This window comes from Carassius auratus, chromosome 13 (genome assembly GCF_003368295.1).
Source record: "Carassius auratus strain Wakin chromosome 13, ASM336829v1, whole genome shotgun sequence".
In the NCBI taxonomy this organism is placed as follows: Eukaryota; Metazoa; Chordata; class Actinopteri; order Cypriniformes; family Cyprinidae; genus Carassius; species Carassius auratus.
The window spans coordinates 14,459,855-14,476,479 of record NC_039255.1 but is presented as its reverse complement, the minus strand read 5'-3'; the positions used below and the strand labels follow the sequence as shown (position 1 = coordinate 14,476,479).

At 34.1% G+C, this 16,625-nt stretch overlaps 2 protein-coding genes across 2 annotated transcripts; both read left to right on the top strand.

Moving 5' to 3' along the window:
* Positions 1-1,380: 1,380 nt before the first annotated feature.
* On the top strand, positions 1,381-7,984 carry LOC113112779 (vacuolar protein sorting-associated protein 26A). Its single transcript, XM_026278627.1, has 9 exons — positions 1,381-1,524; positions 3,441-3,590; positions 3,679-3,754; positions 4,195-4,351; positions 4,542-4,706; positions 4,852-4,958; positions 5,719-5,787; positions 6,356-6,498; positions 6,621-7,984. Exons 1-9 carry the CDS (start codon positions 1,522-1,524, stop codon positions 6,732-6,734), a joined length of 984 nt encoding a protein of 327 aa, XP_026134412.1. The 5' UTR covers positions 1,381-1,521; the 3' UTR covers positions 6,735-7,984.
* A 1,024-nt stretch (positions 7,985-9,008) lies between these two features.
* Positions 9,009-16,554, top strand: LOC113112777 (ATP-dependent RNA helicase SUPV3L1, mitochondrial-like). The gene is made up of 15 exons (XM_026278625.1): positions 9,009-9,418; positions 9,659-9,736; positions 9,935-10,042; positions 10,123-10,237; positions 10,381-10,549; positions 10,645-10,756; positions 10,989-11,066; positions 12,110-12,201; positions 12,329-12,509; positions 12,706-12,799; positions 13,332-13,551; positions 13,630-13,710; positions 13,800-13,976; positions 15,530-15,678; positions 15,818-16,554. The coding sequence occupies exons 1-15, from the start codon at positions 9,163-9,165 to the stop codon at positions 16,194-16,196; spliced, it is 2,289 nt and encodes a 762-aa protein (XP_026134410.1). The 5' UTR covers positions 9,009-9,162; the 3' UTR covers positions 16,197-16,554.
* Positions 16,555-16,625: the final 71 nt, after the last annotated feature.

Here is a 16,625-nt window from a genome sequence, read left to right as displayed (position 1 = left end):
TGCTTTAAATATGAGATGAGCTCAGCTGTTCAGGCTTCCTGTTTTACCAGAAGTGAGATCACGTTTGATCACACTTTGGCTATATCTTGTGCATTTCCGGATTCACATCTCATGACCTGTTTCTCAGCATCTAGAGTGCAGACATACAGTTTAGAATCATTCTGTATTTAGAGCAACATTATACAGTTATTTTCAAGAGGTGCAAATGTGCAGATTCAAAACAATGGCATGTGGTTACGATGATACAGTGCCTTCAGAAAACATTTACTGTACACCCACATATAATTTCTGTTACACCTTCTAAGTTACACCAACGCAGTCAAATATTTTTCTTGCTTTAAATTCAACACTTGTAACTCTCAGGAGCAAAAGGGAGATTTTCATCTGGATTCAAAGCTGGACTTTCATGGGGCCATTTCTGAAAACTATTCTTCACATTGCTAGCAAACTCCACCAAGTGGCAGTCACTCTTTCAAGAGCTGAAGAGATCAGTATCTCCGGTTTGTTGCAGCTCCATTAGTGTAGTGGCTGGCCTTCTGTTCCCCTCTGACCATCGCTTCATTTGGATAGCTGGCCTGATGTCAGAAGAAGTTTGTGTTGTGTAATGTTTCATCTGCTGTGTAACACGTTCCACTCCTTCAAGGGAAGTTCAAGAAAAAAGTTCATTAAATAATATATAGAAAAAATAAATGAAATCATGCTTTTAAATATTACTTTGCAACACAAGTCTGAAAACATGTAGGATTTTCAGAGCAGGTTTAAATGTTTTTTTTTATGCTTTTTTTTTTTTTTTTTTTTTACAATAGTAAGGTGTGTAATCACAATATATGGGGTATATTTACCACAATGGAATATGCCATTCAGTTTTCTACTAAAGGCTTTTCAGTAAAATGTAAACAGTAAATTTATAAAGAACATAAAAAATTAATGAAACGTCACAAATACATCATAAAATTATTCTGGCCACCAGATTTTTTTTTTTACTTAATACATTTTTTAATTCAGTTATTAAAAATAATCACAACAGACTAAGAGCCTGAATAATGCCTGAAAGTATACAAAATAAAAAAGTGTATTTTTTTTTTTTTTTGTTACCAATCTGTTACCAACATTACGTGCATGGAAAAATATATATTTTTTTTATTATTACAACAACATGAATATATAAAAACTAAATGTATGTAAAGGAGTGTGTGAAATGTATTAATAATACTACTACTAATAATGTCTAGATGCATGCTATTGGGCTTTTATTTCTTTCTTTATCCAACAGCTACAAATGATTATACTAATTATGGGATAAAAAATAAAACTAATAACTAAGAAAGTATGAACAAAAACCTTACCAACATATCAATGTTAAAAAAGAAACTTTTATTTTGAAGTTCAGCAGCCTGGTTAATGTTTCCGCGCTCACTCGCGGTGTCTCCGTCTCCGTCGGTCGCAGTCCGTTCAGGAACAGGGATCCAGCGGAAGCTGTACTGAGGAGGACTGCGATCAAGCTAAAGCCACGGAGCTGAAATGGTGAGCGTTAACTCAGACTGCAATTCATGGTTACATTTTTTGCTCTTACTACACCACTTGCCTTACTCCCTCTAAAAACAAAAGCTCACGATCCTGTCGAACATGTTTACAGTGTTTCCAGTCTAAAGTAGGCCATGGAAGTCGTGAAGGATTGGGTGTGGAGGCTGCTTATTATCAGTCAGCGATAAAACACCGAGGAAACACAGTAAACAGACTCTAGTGACTGTAATAATGGGCTCTAATGGAGCATATGTATATTCTGAGCTTGTTTAAAAAACGTACATCCACGCAAATCCACCAGGACCTTTAAAAACAGCTGAAGGTTGAATCCAAACTAGTTAATGTTGTTTTTCACTTAAATGAAGCTGTTTGTCAGTTACCATTTTGCACACACTGTGTAATGTTTCTACAGAGCTTCCTCTCTATGGGTCTTGAGCAATGCTGCACATGATCGATGTTTTCGCACTGCGTCAACGTTTGCTTTAGCTATTCCATAGATGTGATTATATTCGTATTGAGACATATTGAACTGTTAAGATAATACTAACATATGTTAATGTGTTAAAGTACTGTGTAAAACAGATGAAGCTTTAGGTTTGCTGATATTTTCACCTATTTGTGAAGTAGGACCACCAGTTACTTAGTCACCCCCAATAGTTATGTCATATTGTTAACAATTTTTCTATATATTTTTATAGTACTGCTGCACTTTACACAAATTATGTACAAATGCCTGGACTCATACAAAATGTTGCAACCTGTTACCAAAATTGGGATGTGCCTAAATATTTTTTTTTTTAGCTTTTAATATTCTCACATCGAGTCTAAACTAAGGTTTGAAGTGGGTCAAAGACAAAAACGGATTTTCAAGCATCAAAACAAAAAAGCTTAATACAGTTTTTTTTTTTAATTATGCTTATTTAGCTTATTTTTTTTTTTGTTGTTGCATAAAACATAATGACTATCATACATTTTTTACCATCATTTACTGAAGACACCAACTAAAATGCCATTCAGTGTAACAATAGTTCAAATGCCAAAATGTTTTGTCTGGTCTCTTTAGAACAAGAAACATCTGGTGACATTAAAAGAAATTTAAAAAGAAATCCCAACCTTCAAACCCCAATTTTTTATCATTTAAAATATAGTCAAATTTATTATGCTCACTTTTTCTTTTTACACATTTTAAGTACGGGTCAGAATTAATATGTTGCTTTATTTTTACATCTAAGTTACAGTCTGCTACACTGAATGCAATGGAACATTATTTCACAGATATTTTGACATTTTATTTTTATTTTAAAGTAGACACTCTACTTGCATTTAATGTGCTTTGTATATATGTAAAATCACTTTTGTACATTTAATTTGATGCATACCCCAAAATGGATGTCTCATCTTTGACTCGAACACAAAGTATATGAAATGAAACATGTTAGTTGACATGAGATGAAAATTCACCATATGTTTTCTAAATGCATTATAGATTTTTTTTTTGTAAATTATTCATACATGCATATAATTTGTTAATACATTTTTTTTTTTTGTAATTTATTAATCAAACTTAACTCTAAACTCTGCCCCTTTCTTACAATCATACTTAAGATCGCATACAGATCTGCCATCATCCTATCAACAACTGGTGAATGGAACAAAGTCCCGTCCTAATTTTTTAAAAACAAATTTATCATCTGTTTAACTTAATTATACGCCACAATATGGAAGAAAATATTTGTTGCTACTTCCTTTTTCATCATGACTTTAATAATATAAAAGAAATTCACAGAATAGAATGTAACTGATTTAAATGAAGTCACCACTCAGCAGTGACTAAAGACATGAATATGAATTGAATCCTTAACTTGGTTAACAAGGTGAATTGAAAAAAATCTAAAGATGTTGTGTAATTCTTTCAGAGTTTCCTTGGAGGTCTGTTTGGTCCTGTGTGTGAAATCGATGTCGTTCTGAACGATGCTGAAAGCAGAAAAACAGCCGAGCTGAAGACTGAAGATGGGAAATTGGAGAAGCATTATCTGTTTTATGATGGAGAATCCGTTTCAGGAAAGGTGAGCGAGTAGACATCTCCTGTGCGAGTCATTTCCTACAGTCTCATTTCAAAGACAATTGACATGCATTGTGTTATGTCACCCCAAGGTAAATATCAATGTGAAACAAACAGGCAAAAGACTTGAACATCAGGGAATTCGCATTGAGTTTGTAGGACAAATCGGTGAGTTAGCACAACACATTCAGTTATTCTCTTTCTCAAGGCATTCATGCAGCAATCCAGCTTGAGGTTTGCAGTTCAACTGTGCTGAGAGCCTCGGAGAGCATGTGGTTGTCACATGGAAATTGGAATGTTTTTTTTTTTTTTTTTTGGTGATTGTGCCCAAGTTGAACACATTATGAAGGTCAAAAAAGTAAAACATATCCAACACTGTAATTTTTTTCAAGTTGTAAATAAACACACATTATTGGATATTTTTACAACTTCACAATTCCACATTTAATTCAGTTTATTACTTGCAATTATTTTGTAATAGTTTGTGAAATTGTAAGAAATCATTAGTGATTCTTATTGTCTCAGCAATCTCAAAACTGCTGCTTACAATGTCTTTTTGTCCAGACTTCATAAGAACGTGTGTGTGTGTGTGTTTTCCCATCACGCAGAGCTCTTCAGTGATAAAAGCAATACACATGAGTTTGTAAACCTTGTGAAGGAGCTCGCTCTGCCCGGCGAGCTGACGCAGAACCGCAGCTATGACTTTGAGTTCATGCAGGTGGAAAAGCCATATGAGTCTTATGTTGGAGCGAATGTGCGATTGAGGTTAGTGAAGGCTTTTTTTTTTTCTTCATCATGGCTAAGTTTGGCCAAACACTAATGAGAAAGATAACATTATTTGCCTTTTGACTGCTGCTTTAGGACACAGTTCTTCTTTCAAATTTGGCTTTAATTTAAACACTTGATCTTTTTCTAAAAGTCAGACAAGATCATGTGCTTTTTCATACCTCTGCAGGTATTTCCTTAAAGTTACAATTGTGAGGAGGCTGTCTGATTTGGTAAAGGAGTATGACCTCATTGTGCATCAGCTGGCCTCCTACCCTGACGTCAACAACTCTATCAAGATGGAAGTGGGCATTGAAGACTGCCTACATATAGAGTTTGAATATAATAAGTCCAAGTAAGTGCACTTAAAACTTTACTATTGATTTAATCCTAGTTACATAAAGTGAGTTGCTGAGTAATTCTAAGTATGTGTGGATTCATTGGCTTAAACTTATTAGTCTAAATGATTTTGAGCTAACAAAAGTCTTTTTGCCTATCAGGTATCACCTCAAAGATGTAATTGTGGGTAAAATCTACTTCTTACTTGTACGGATTAAAATCCAACACATGGAGCTTCAGTTGATTAAGAAAGAAATGACTGGAATTGGTATGATGTTATTTTGTGTTAAGTTTTATATACATATGTGCATATGTTTTGAAAAAATATATTTATTATTATTATTATTTTTATTTTATTTTTACAATAACCAAAATTATTATTAAAAAAATTTTAGTCCTGTTTCTTTTACATGCTATTTATTTTAAATAATAACATTTCTTTATAAATGCTAGCATTCAAAAGTTTGGGGTTGGTAAGAGTTTTTGTTTTTTTGTGTGTGTGTGTGTTTTTCAACATTTTTAAGCATTTTTCCTCACCAAGGCTGCATTAAATACAGTAAAACAATACTATGAGAACAGTAATATTGTGAAGTATTATTACATTTTACATAAACATTTTCCATTTGAATCTGAATTTACTGCAGCCAGTGTCACATGATCCTTCAGAAATAATTCTAATATCCTGATTTAGTGCTCAATAAACATTATTAATTTATCAGTGTTGAAAACAGTTTATTTTTTCAGGATTCTTTGATGAATTGAGTTCATCAAAAGAGCAACATAAAAAAATTAAAACAGAGTTCAAAAGAACAATCATAAATAGCATAATAGAACATTTAATATTAAAATTGAATAAAAAAAAATGCCCCCAAACTTTGGAAAAATCGAATATTGTTTATTGTTTATTAAGAAATGTTATATCTTTCTTTTTTTCATAAAAAACCTAATCACTTAAAATTCATTAGTTTCTCATTTGATGTTGAATAATGTAATATTGATGAAGTGCATCATGTGACATGCTTCTTTAGGGCCGAGCACAACTACTGAAACAGAGACTGTGGCCAAATATGAGATTATGGATGGAGCACCAGTGAAAGGTGAGCTGCAGCTTCACACCATTTTCTGTATCATTTTGTAATTATATGAGTGTAGAGGAGTCTTTTAAAAAGTTGAATATCTACTACAGAAGGCACAGAGTACTAATGCCAGGTAGAAGATAAATAATTGACCTCACTCGTGAATCAGATTTCTGTGTAAACCATCCATTAAACCTTTCATGCATGAATCACATTCAGTTTAATCAGGGCTATTATAGTCAAATAAACTAAAGCATAAAAAAAGGTTTTTACTTGAAATAAAAAAAAAGAATGAACTTTTTATTTCAGCTAGTTGCTAAAGAATTCATTTAGTTTAACTTGATGTAATAGAATAACTACAACTGAAATTAAAAATGAATTAAAAGCTAATCAAAAAAAAAAAGACAAAACTCTTTAGCTAAAATACCAAATTGAAAAGTAATTCAAAATTTCCCAAAAAAATAAAACTTTTAATACTATTTTAAAGATACACTGGCTCAGTGCTTCATATAACATATATATTATATACTGCCAGTTTCATTATTTCATTATTCCTAAACTAATTTTTCCCCCTAAAAACTATTTCTAGGTGAATCCATTCCTATTCGCCTTTTCCTGGCTGGTTATGACCTTACAGCCACAATGAGAGATGTGAACAAGAAGTTCTCCGTCAGGTACTTTTTGAACTTGGTGCTTGTGGATGAAGAAGATAGGAGATACTTCAAACAGCAGGTACAGTGGTCATCAAATTTACAGTATAAAAATCATTTTGATCTATAAGAATTATATAAAAACTGTACTTTCAGTGTCTCTTTGTTCAGCAAGTCGAGTAGAATGTTTTGTGTTTTTTGTAGGAAATAGTTTTGTGGAGGAAGGCACCCGAGAAACTGCGGAAACGGAACTTCCATCAGCGCTACGAATCACCTGAGCCTCGGCCGAGTCTCTCTGCCGAACAGCCCGAAATGTGAGCGGGGTTTGGAAAGCAAGCAGCCAGGGACACACATGCCTCTCAGTGAGCAGTCGCAGGAGAGGAGAACATCTTCCACCGAACATACATGCAGATCGCTGTTCACATGGTCACCCCTCACAGCTTCTGGTGATGAACTGTGCCTGATTTGGCTCTGTCCTCCCTGCCGTCCACAGCAAGCAATCTGTTAGTATATCAAGGACACTTTTTAGAAAGCACTGGAGACAATGTAAGTAATATAGCACATCCTGAAGGTTGCACGCCTCCCTAGATGAAGAAAGGTTTTTAAAAGTGCACTCACTGGTATCCTCCATGTTCCACATAATAGAGCAGAAACACATAGAACTAAACACATTTTAACAAGCTTCCTCATGCATGCTAGCTGGAGAATCTGAGTGCATAGTAACAGTTAATAAAGGCAATGGGGTCCGTTTAAAAAGGTCAAGGAATGTAATGGCAGCCAGGCTACACTGTATTTGCAATCCACTTAATGTTGTAAAACATTTCTATTTAACTTATTTAACCATCTTTTCTGTTGTTTGTTTCTTAAATACCCTTTATGTCAAATGAAGTCTGTCCTTGAAATAAAAAGTATGTCTATATATATATATAAAATATTTAAAGAGGTTTGGGCTAGAAGCTTTATGAAACTAGGGCGGTTTGTGTAATTATATTGGGCACTTGTATTTAACTCGTCAGCCCAGTTTTGAATAACATACTGGCTTTAGTAGAAAAGGTGATTTTCTGAAATAAATCATTGGGATTGATTGCTAAATATCATCTTTGTTGCAATTACATTTCATAGTGTCTAAATTGTTAGACGCCTCAGATAAATAATGGAATTTTGATATATCCTTTGCATGTCATCCTGCTGTTTCCTAACAAAGGGGATGTTAACAATTTTTCATTCTTGCAAATATGCTGTTGCGTATTTTGAGGTTTGTGGATTAAATGTTTATTTGGACCTTTTCATCTTGAAACCGTTTTTGATTTCACTCTAAAACAAATGTATTCTCTTTTTTTTCTCCGTTCTTCTATTGCTTTGATTTTAAAAGTTCACACTACATTACTAATGGAAATGTCTGTGTATAAAGCTATTGAGTGCCCCAATGGAAAAGACTTTGTTGGAGAACTGATTGAATAGTTGTGCTACGGCAACAGAGTCATTTGTACATCTTGAAGATTTTTACATATCCAGCCATAGTTTGTTTATCTGCCAATGTCAAATAAAAAAGCAAGTTTATACTCTGAGCTACACTGTGTCTTTTTTTATAATATCAGTGTTATTATTGAGAGGTGCTAAAAAGCCATCTTTCAAACCAAGTTTTCTCTAGAAAAACTTGATTAATCTACCATAGTGACTTCTAAAACCTTGTTAACTAGTTTCGAGACTACTAATACAGTTCACTTGGACACTGGGTGCACCGGAAGGACTTTTGCATAGTTTGTGCTTGCTGTTTAATAATAATTTGAAACTTATAGTAGTGAGATGAAATAATAAGTAATTAATGAATTAGGTTGTATTATGCCTTGAACGTGCGGTTTGTCAAATGAAAGGATGGATGCTGCAGCTGCAGGCGCCTTCTGGAAAGACTCTCATTCTTTCAGGGCATTATGGGTATTATCTAGCCTTTGAACATGCATCAATTTTACACTTTTGTGATTGTGTTTGTCAAATTATTTGGAATGAGTTATGTACCTATCTCTCAGATAAAACAAATGTTAGAATATGTATCAACACTTTTGATTTTATTTTATTATAACTAACTGTTGGATTCATTATATTGTTAATCTTTTTATTATACTTGCCAATTTTTTTATTCATAAGTGTACATTTCTGGGTAAGAACGCAGTACTGTCAATTTTTCTGGTTGACTAATTCTTACGTTTTATCTTTGATGGGCATAAAAAAATAATTATTTTGGTTATACTTGTTTTTAAGTGTTGGTATTAATAAAAAATAAAAACATCAGTTGTACACTCGTTATTGCTGTGCATTGTGGGATTTAATGAGTGCACTTGATAATGTCCACTAAGGTTTCGGACACCATTAAAAATTCTGTCCCCTCACAGATCTGATTAGTGTCAAACCCTGCATGTAGTTCCAGTTTGTGCCACTTTCCAAAAATCATTAACCTTCAAGATTGCACATGTTATAGCTAACGCATTCTCTTGATATCATAGTCTATAATACACTTCATAGAATATGATATATTCTCCCTAACATTTGAATCATTAGTGAAATAAAAAGAAACAGGCATTACTTCGGGTACCAAAAATACTTGGGTCCTTCTGCATGTTGTCACGTGTAAGAGGAACTTGACCTCCTTGTCATAATAGAGGCTGGCACTGTTGCTGTAGCTAAACATAGTTAATTAAAATGATTTTATTCTGTTAAAACAATTGCACTCGATTAACGGAAGCTGAAAATGTCGGTAAATCGCTGTGTTTACTTATTGTCGCGCTCTCACTTCCGATCCCGGGTCTGTGCTGGCACAGCTTCTGTAGCAAACAGCACTACACTGCATCGAATAAGAAGGACATTTAAACAGTTATCAATTAGACATTCATCTACGAACAGTTCTTCGAGACCCCTGGACACATCCCTGTTTGTCCCGCTCACCGTCAGAAGTGATGAAGGGGACGGGACAGTCGGCGAGGAGCTGACGCAACCGCTGGACAAAGGTAAACTCAGTCTTTAGTAGTGTTGTTTTATAATCGATTTCTGTATGACTCACTTGTAGTTCTGGACATTCATATTAGCATCTGAATGTATCTTTAATATACCTCAACCTCATTTAACATCTGTATATGTAACCAAACTATAGATTTGACCATGCAGATGAAAATGACAATATTCGATTCAGTTAACTATTATAAAAAAAAAAAAACAGCCGATCGTTGTGTATTTACCCGTTTTAACAGGTGAACTTCTGAAGGTACTGAATAGATTCTACAAAAGGAAAGAAATGCAAAAACTGGCTGCTGACCAGGGGATTGATGGTAAGAATCATGAACCCATTATTACTACATGATCTTACATATGTAACACTGTATTTTGTCAAACACACCCATCACATTGTGTTGTTATAACAACACGCCCATCTAAAAACAATGCACGGAGAAGTATGTCAAGAATACTACTGTATTTTGCTTGACACAAAACATTTTTGTGATCGTGGTTTATTTGTTCTTCAACAGCTCGTCTCTTCCATCAAGCGTTTGTGAGTTTTCGGAAATATGTGCTGGAGATGAACTCACTGAATGCTGAGTTTCACATCATTCTTAGTGACATCTGTTGTGGAGCTGGTGAGTATTTACATCAGATACTGAACTGTCAATATCCATAAGAGAAACCCAACTCTATCATGTTCCTTTCCTCATTCCAGGTCACATAGATGACATTTTCCCATACTTTATGAGACATGCCAAAGAGATTTTCCCTATGTTGGACTGTTTGGATGATTTACGCAAGATCAGTGACTTACGGGTCCCAGCAAACTGGTACTGCGAGTTTCATCCACAGATTTAATACAACAATGTATACTTTCACATCAGTTTTAACACACAATGCTCAGAATTAGTCATTACACTTTGTATTTTTTTTTACCGTGCAATCTTTTGAACGTGATAAATGTGTGTTACAGGTATCCAGAGGCCAGGGCTATTCAAAGAAAGATTGTTTTTCACGCAGGACCGACCAACAGTGGAAAGACCTATCATGCCATCCAGAGATTCCTAGCAGCCAAGTCTGGAGTTTACTGTGGACCGCTAAAGCTGCTGGCCCATGAAATCCATGAGAAGAGTAATGAGGCAGTGAGTTTCTCTCCTCAGACTAGCTTGTCTTGGTTTCTTATGTAATTACACATTAGCTGTGAATGTTAGAGCCGCTATGTATGGTTTCCTTTTAGGGAGTGCCATGTGATCTGGTCACAGGAGAAGAGAGAATATTTGTTGATCCAGAAGGAAGAGTGTCTGGCCACATTGCATCTACCATAGAGATGTGCAGTGTCACAACTCCTTGTGAGTATAGAGAACAAGATTTTTGAACCTGTATGCGATACCTGTTGAGTGCTGATCTTTAGCAATCTAATGAAAATGCACAATTAATAAGTACAAAGAAATAGAAGTAAATATTAAAAAATATTTGACTTGACTGTTCTTTAATTGCTTATTCACTGTAACGCTACCTTGAGCTTGTGAAAAGGTACTGTGTAACTAAAACATATTATTATTGTTTGAATATTTTGTTTAGATGAAGTGGCTGTCATTGATGAGATTCAGATGATCAAAGATCCTGCCAGAGGATGGGCTTGGACGAGAGCTCTTCTAGGTGGGTTCACTTCTGGAAGTCACCAGAAACAGTATTTATTTACACATACAGTAGGGTTCAAATATTTGGGACATTTTTATTTATTTATTTATTATTGTTTTTCAGTAAGAAAAATAACAAGCTTTAGGAACTAAAAAAAAAGATAAAATAAAAAAGAATATATAACTAGTGGTCGACCAATATGTTGTTGTTGTTTTGTTGTTTTTTGACATCTGAGCCGATATCTTGAAAAGCGGGCAGCCCGATATTAAAAAAAAAAAAAAAATATTTAAGAAATTCGAAATCATTTGACAATGGATTAAAACTTAAATGTGTAAAATAAACATACTTTAGATGAAAAAGTATTTTTCATAAATTTTTTATAGAAATATAATTAAAAAGGAAGTAAACACTGTAACCAACAGGGCACTCCGTATTCTGGGAAGTTTGTGTGCACTGGGAATCATATTTTTCAAATAAAGCCAAGGTAACACTCATTTTACATACAGCACAACAGAGAAAATGCTTTCTATTACTAATAATATAAACGCAATTATGATAATACTTTATGTATACATTAATTCCTTTGTTTAACCGTTCTATCTGATTATTAGACAGACTTTTATCCGTATCAAGACAGAACTGTTAAAACACTGTGCCGAGAGCTCTCAGCGCTGTTAAAATAAAAGTCCCACCCTGAACACATCGGCCAAGCAGAAAAACTTATCGGCCAATGCCAATATTTGAAAAATACTTCGGTTGACCACTATATATAACTTTCTCTGTCATTAATCAAATAAGCAAATTTATGAAATTATGAATTGACTAAGAAATTTGATTTTTTTCACCTGAATATTGATTTGTAATGAAAACAAATTGATTGAATTAGTAATGAATGCAAATGAGTAGCATTTTCATAAATGGTCTCAGATTTTTTTTTGTAGACCCACTTATTTATAACTTTATTTTATTGTTTGGGTAATTTAGATTTCATATACATATAATAGATTAGTTATGTTAAAGATATATAGAGGTGCAAATATGAAGTTACTCTTTCTGAATAGGTTTGTGTGCTGAGGAGATCCATGTGTGTGGAGAAGCTGCAGCAGTTGACTTTGTCACTGAACTCATGTACACCACTGGTGAAGAGGTCGAGGTGAGTCTCAGCAGTTCCTACTGATGTTTACTGTTTGTACGTTTGTTTTGAAGTTAAATAATATTTCACTGTTTGTCTACTGGTGTGAGATACTGAAGCCACAAGTGTGTTTTTTTTATCTTTTAAGGTACATAATTATAAAAGGCTGACCCCTTTTTCAGTCTCAAATCATGCAGTGGAATCATTAGATAACCTGAAGCCAGGCGACTGCATCGTGTGCTTCAGCAAAAATGACATCTACTCGATCAGCCGGCAGATAGAAGTTCGTGGCCTGGAGTGTGCTGTCATTTATGGCAGCTTGCCCCCTGGTAAGAGTCCTTGAGTCGGTTTGTTCAAATGTGTCATAAGAGGAATTGTGTGAGGAAATTGAATTTATATTTATTGGTATATTTATGTTTTTTCTGTTTTTTTGAACTTGCTCTATTAATATCACACTGCCTTCCAGTCATTACATCAAAATAATGATGACATGGATACTAATGTAGCATTTTGATTGGCCAACAGGCACCAAGTTGGCTCAAGCAAAAAAGTTTAATGATCCAGACGACCCTTGCAAAATCCTTGTTGCCACAGATGCAATTGGAATGGGGTTGAACCTGTGAGTAATGTCTTAAAATAAAATAAAACAGTAACCTATTTTGACATTTTGACACTTAAAACCTTATCCCCGCCTTACTTTTGATCCTGAGAATTAAATTAATGGTTCTCAAACTTTTTGAGTTAAAAGCCCTCCATATAGGCAAAGATCTAGTATTTTATCCTGGAAGTATTGCAGAGTTCAAAAAACATAAAAAAAGGTAACTAGTATTAATACGTATATTAAATAGGGGTTTTCAATAAAAATACAGAGAGAAAATAAAAAGAATTAAGATATCAGTTGATATCGTCTTTGTTTGTTTTGTAGCATTTTAATTTAGATTAGGATATTTAAATGTATTAATTTAAATAGTTGCCCCCTCGGATGTTTGCTGAGGTCCTCTTGTGGACTCAATGTCTCCTGATTGAGAAAAATTACATGTAAGCTTCGCTTTAGCCTTTTGTGTCATTGCACTAATCTCAGCATATTTTGCACAACAGAGTTTGATTTCTTCAGCATCTTGATGAAAATACTGGTTCTTTGTTTCCTTCAGGAGTATTAGGAGAATCATCTTTAATTCTCTGGTAAAACCCAGTGTGAATGAGAAGGGGGAGAGGGAGCTGGACACTATTTCCACCTCACAGGCGCTGCAGATCGCTGGCCGAGCAGGACGCTTCAGCTCTGTGTTTAAAGAGGGGGAGGTCACTACTATGCAAAGGGACGACCTTCCTGTTTTAAAGGAGATCTTGGGGAAGCCTGTTGATCCTATTGAGGTAAGAATAATGTGATCTTATTATAAAAGAATATATGTTGTTATTATTTGTGTATTTCTCATGCACTCCTGATCTCAGACAGCAGGATTGCACCCCACAGCAGAGCAGATAGAGATGTTCGCCTACCATCTCCCCCAAGCAACTCTCTCAAACCTTATTGTAAGTCTAAAGATCATCACACAACTATTTTACTGATTAATAATCATATACTTTTAAACCATCACTTTATTTTCTATTCCTTTATACAGGATATATTTGTCAGTCTTGCACAAGTGGATGGAATTTACTTTGTCTGCAACATTGATGACTTCAAATTCCTGGCGGATATGATTCAGCATATTCCTCTGAATCTGCGGATCCGCTATGTGTTCTGCACGGCCCCAATTAACAAGAAACAGGCCTTCGTTTGCACATCCTTTCTCAAGGTGTGTGTAATAATCTCTGAACGAACCACCTGGAGCCCAAAACCTGAACAGCAAAGAAAAAAAAAAAAAAAGAATTACAGAGAACTAATAGAAGATGTTGAACATTTAGTGAATCGATTTGGTTAAGAAATTATTTATAAGCCAGTGGAAAATTGTATGTGAAAATTGTAGAGACATCATCACTGCAGGATTTCTAGAAAACTTTTCAGGCCTATAAACAAGGAAATTAATAAAAAAATAATAAAAAAAAGTTATATTTGGATGTTTTATAAAATTATAAAAAAAAAAATCCTTGCCTGGACATTAAAAAAATGGGGAAATTGATGGCTAATAATAATAATAAAAACAAAAGTGCGGGATCCCAAGTCGCTGTACCTTCCGGTCATTTGAATCGCTACTTAAAAAGAAATAAAGATATATTTGAAACAGTTCGATATTTTTTTTATTTTTATTTATTTTTTTATTTAAAAAAAAATATTTTAAGAAATGGGAAAACAAAAAACAAGCAGATTTTTCATATTTCATGGGTAAAAAATTTAATTATGCTTTATTTATTTTTCGAATGTGTGGGCATCATTTTAGCCTACTCGTTTTATTCTAGGCCTATTTATGAATAACCTCAAAAATCTAGCAAATTTTTTTTCTTCTGTTTCTTAAAACAAAATAATTTCTCTTTTTTTCCATTTCTCATTTTTCTATTTCTTTTAGTAGAAAGTAGAAAACCAAATGACCTGAAGGTCCATAGACTGAACCCTGTCACTAACATGTCTGCTGTTTCACAGACAATTTTTTTATAAAAAAATTATTATAATGGTATATTTGTATCTGTTAAACTGAAAATCAAAATGAAGGTGATTTAATAAGGTTGTAACAATTTACAATAAGGCTATTTTTGTTAACATTAGTTAAAGCAGTATCTAGTATGAAATAAAATTGGACAATTTTTGTATAGCCGTTTTCTAAATATACTTATGATAATAACATTTTCAACTATAAATTTGTTTTTAAAGGGGACATCGTATGCCCATTTTCCACAAGTTGGTATGATTATTTAGGGTCTTCAAAGCCCATAACAAACTGGCTGCGTGTTTTCTTTTCAGATCTTCTGAGCTGGCAGACATGCCATAAAAATTAAAAAAAAAAAAGTTATCCAATGTACCCTTTTAAATAAAGTAATATCTATCAATAGTATATATAGTATAGTAATATAATTATTATTATAACAATCACAGTAATATAGTAGCAGTATTATTTTAGTATGACTTATATTCTATTTATTATTTTTTTTTAAATTAGCTTTTATTTTTATATTTCAATGCGTAAGTTTATTTCAAATATATTATTATTATGAGTTAGTTGCCAAGGCAAGATTTCTAATGTTTTCATGTAATATTTTATTTCAGCTTTTATTTAAATTTAATTGAAATTATTTTTTTAATGTTTAGTTTGTTAAGAATAGTAACACTATTTAGTAGTAATTGTATACTAGTATATTTATAAATTAACACTGACCAGGTTAATAAAAGCTGTAAAACTAAGTCTGTTCTCTATAGTTTGCCAGACAGTTCAGCAGAGATGAACCTCTGACATTCAGCTGGGTGTGTCGACATGTGAATTGGCCTCTGGTGCCTCCCAAAAACATCAAGGACCTGGTTCACCTCGAGGCTGTCCATGATGTGCTAGATCTTTACCTTTGGCTCAGGTATATATTTTTTACCCTAAAGTTGAACACAAACCATCTGTAACTATTTATTTGAATTGTAGCATTAAATCAGAGATCAATAATTAACAAACAATCTAATTTCCCATGATTAACCTCTTGTAGCGCTTCCCTCTCGCAGCTATCGCTTCATGGACATGTTCCCTGATGCTAGTCTCATCCGTGATATTCAAAAGGAATTGGACGGGATCATCCAGGTTGGTGTGCGTAACATCACGCGGCTTATCCGTGCCACAGAGGATCAACCCGCCTCTGCACAAAACACTGCCTCCATAGGACTTGCTGTTTTAGACACACCGCCACTGAGGAGGGGACGAGGGACAAAGAATCAAAGAAAAGATCCCAGGGCGCCGGACTCGTCACTGAGCTCAAGGTTGGTGCGGGACGGCCTACTGACAAAGGAACTGTTACAGCAGCTGCAGAGAGAATGGGTTCGAGAGCAGAGCCAACAAGGAGACGACTCCAATTCAGCAAATAAAGGGAAAAGAAAGAAAAAGTGAACATTAATGTGTAACATGGGCTTTTCTGTACATTGAGAGGATCAAGAGAACAGTACGACCGTGCTTCTGATGTTCTGAACTGGATGTAATGGTTGTGCCTCACCACTTTTCTGGAGCACATCACATCTATCTTGCTATAAAACATCACAGCTTTCATAGAAATGTAAAACCGAGTGTCAAAAAGAGACATGTAACACCCCCTTTTAGATGTGACAGTAAAATTATATTGATATTTTCAATGGCTCTCCTTTGCCTAACCAATGTTTAAAAAATGTGTTTATTGTACAAGATAATAACCAGAATCAAAAACATTGAAATGTTCTTGGCAGTCCATTGAACCTTTAAAAAAAAAAAAAACCAATCATTTGTATTTACCCTCTTTTATTTTTAGCATGGTTATACAGTTATTTCAGGAACTCAGCTGATATG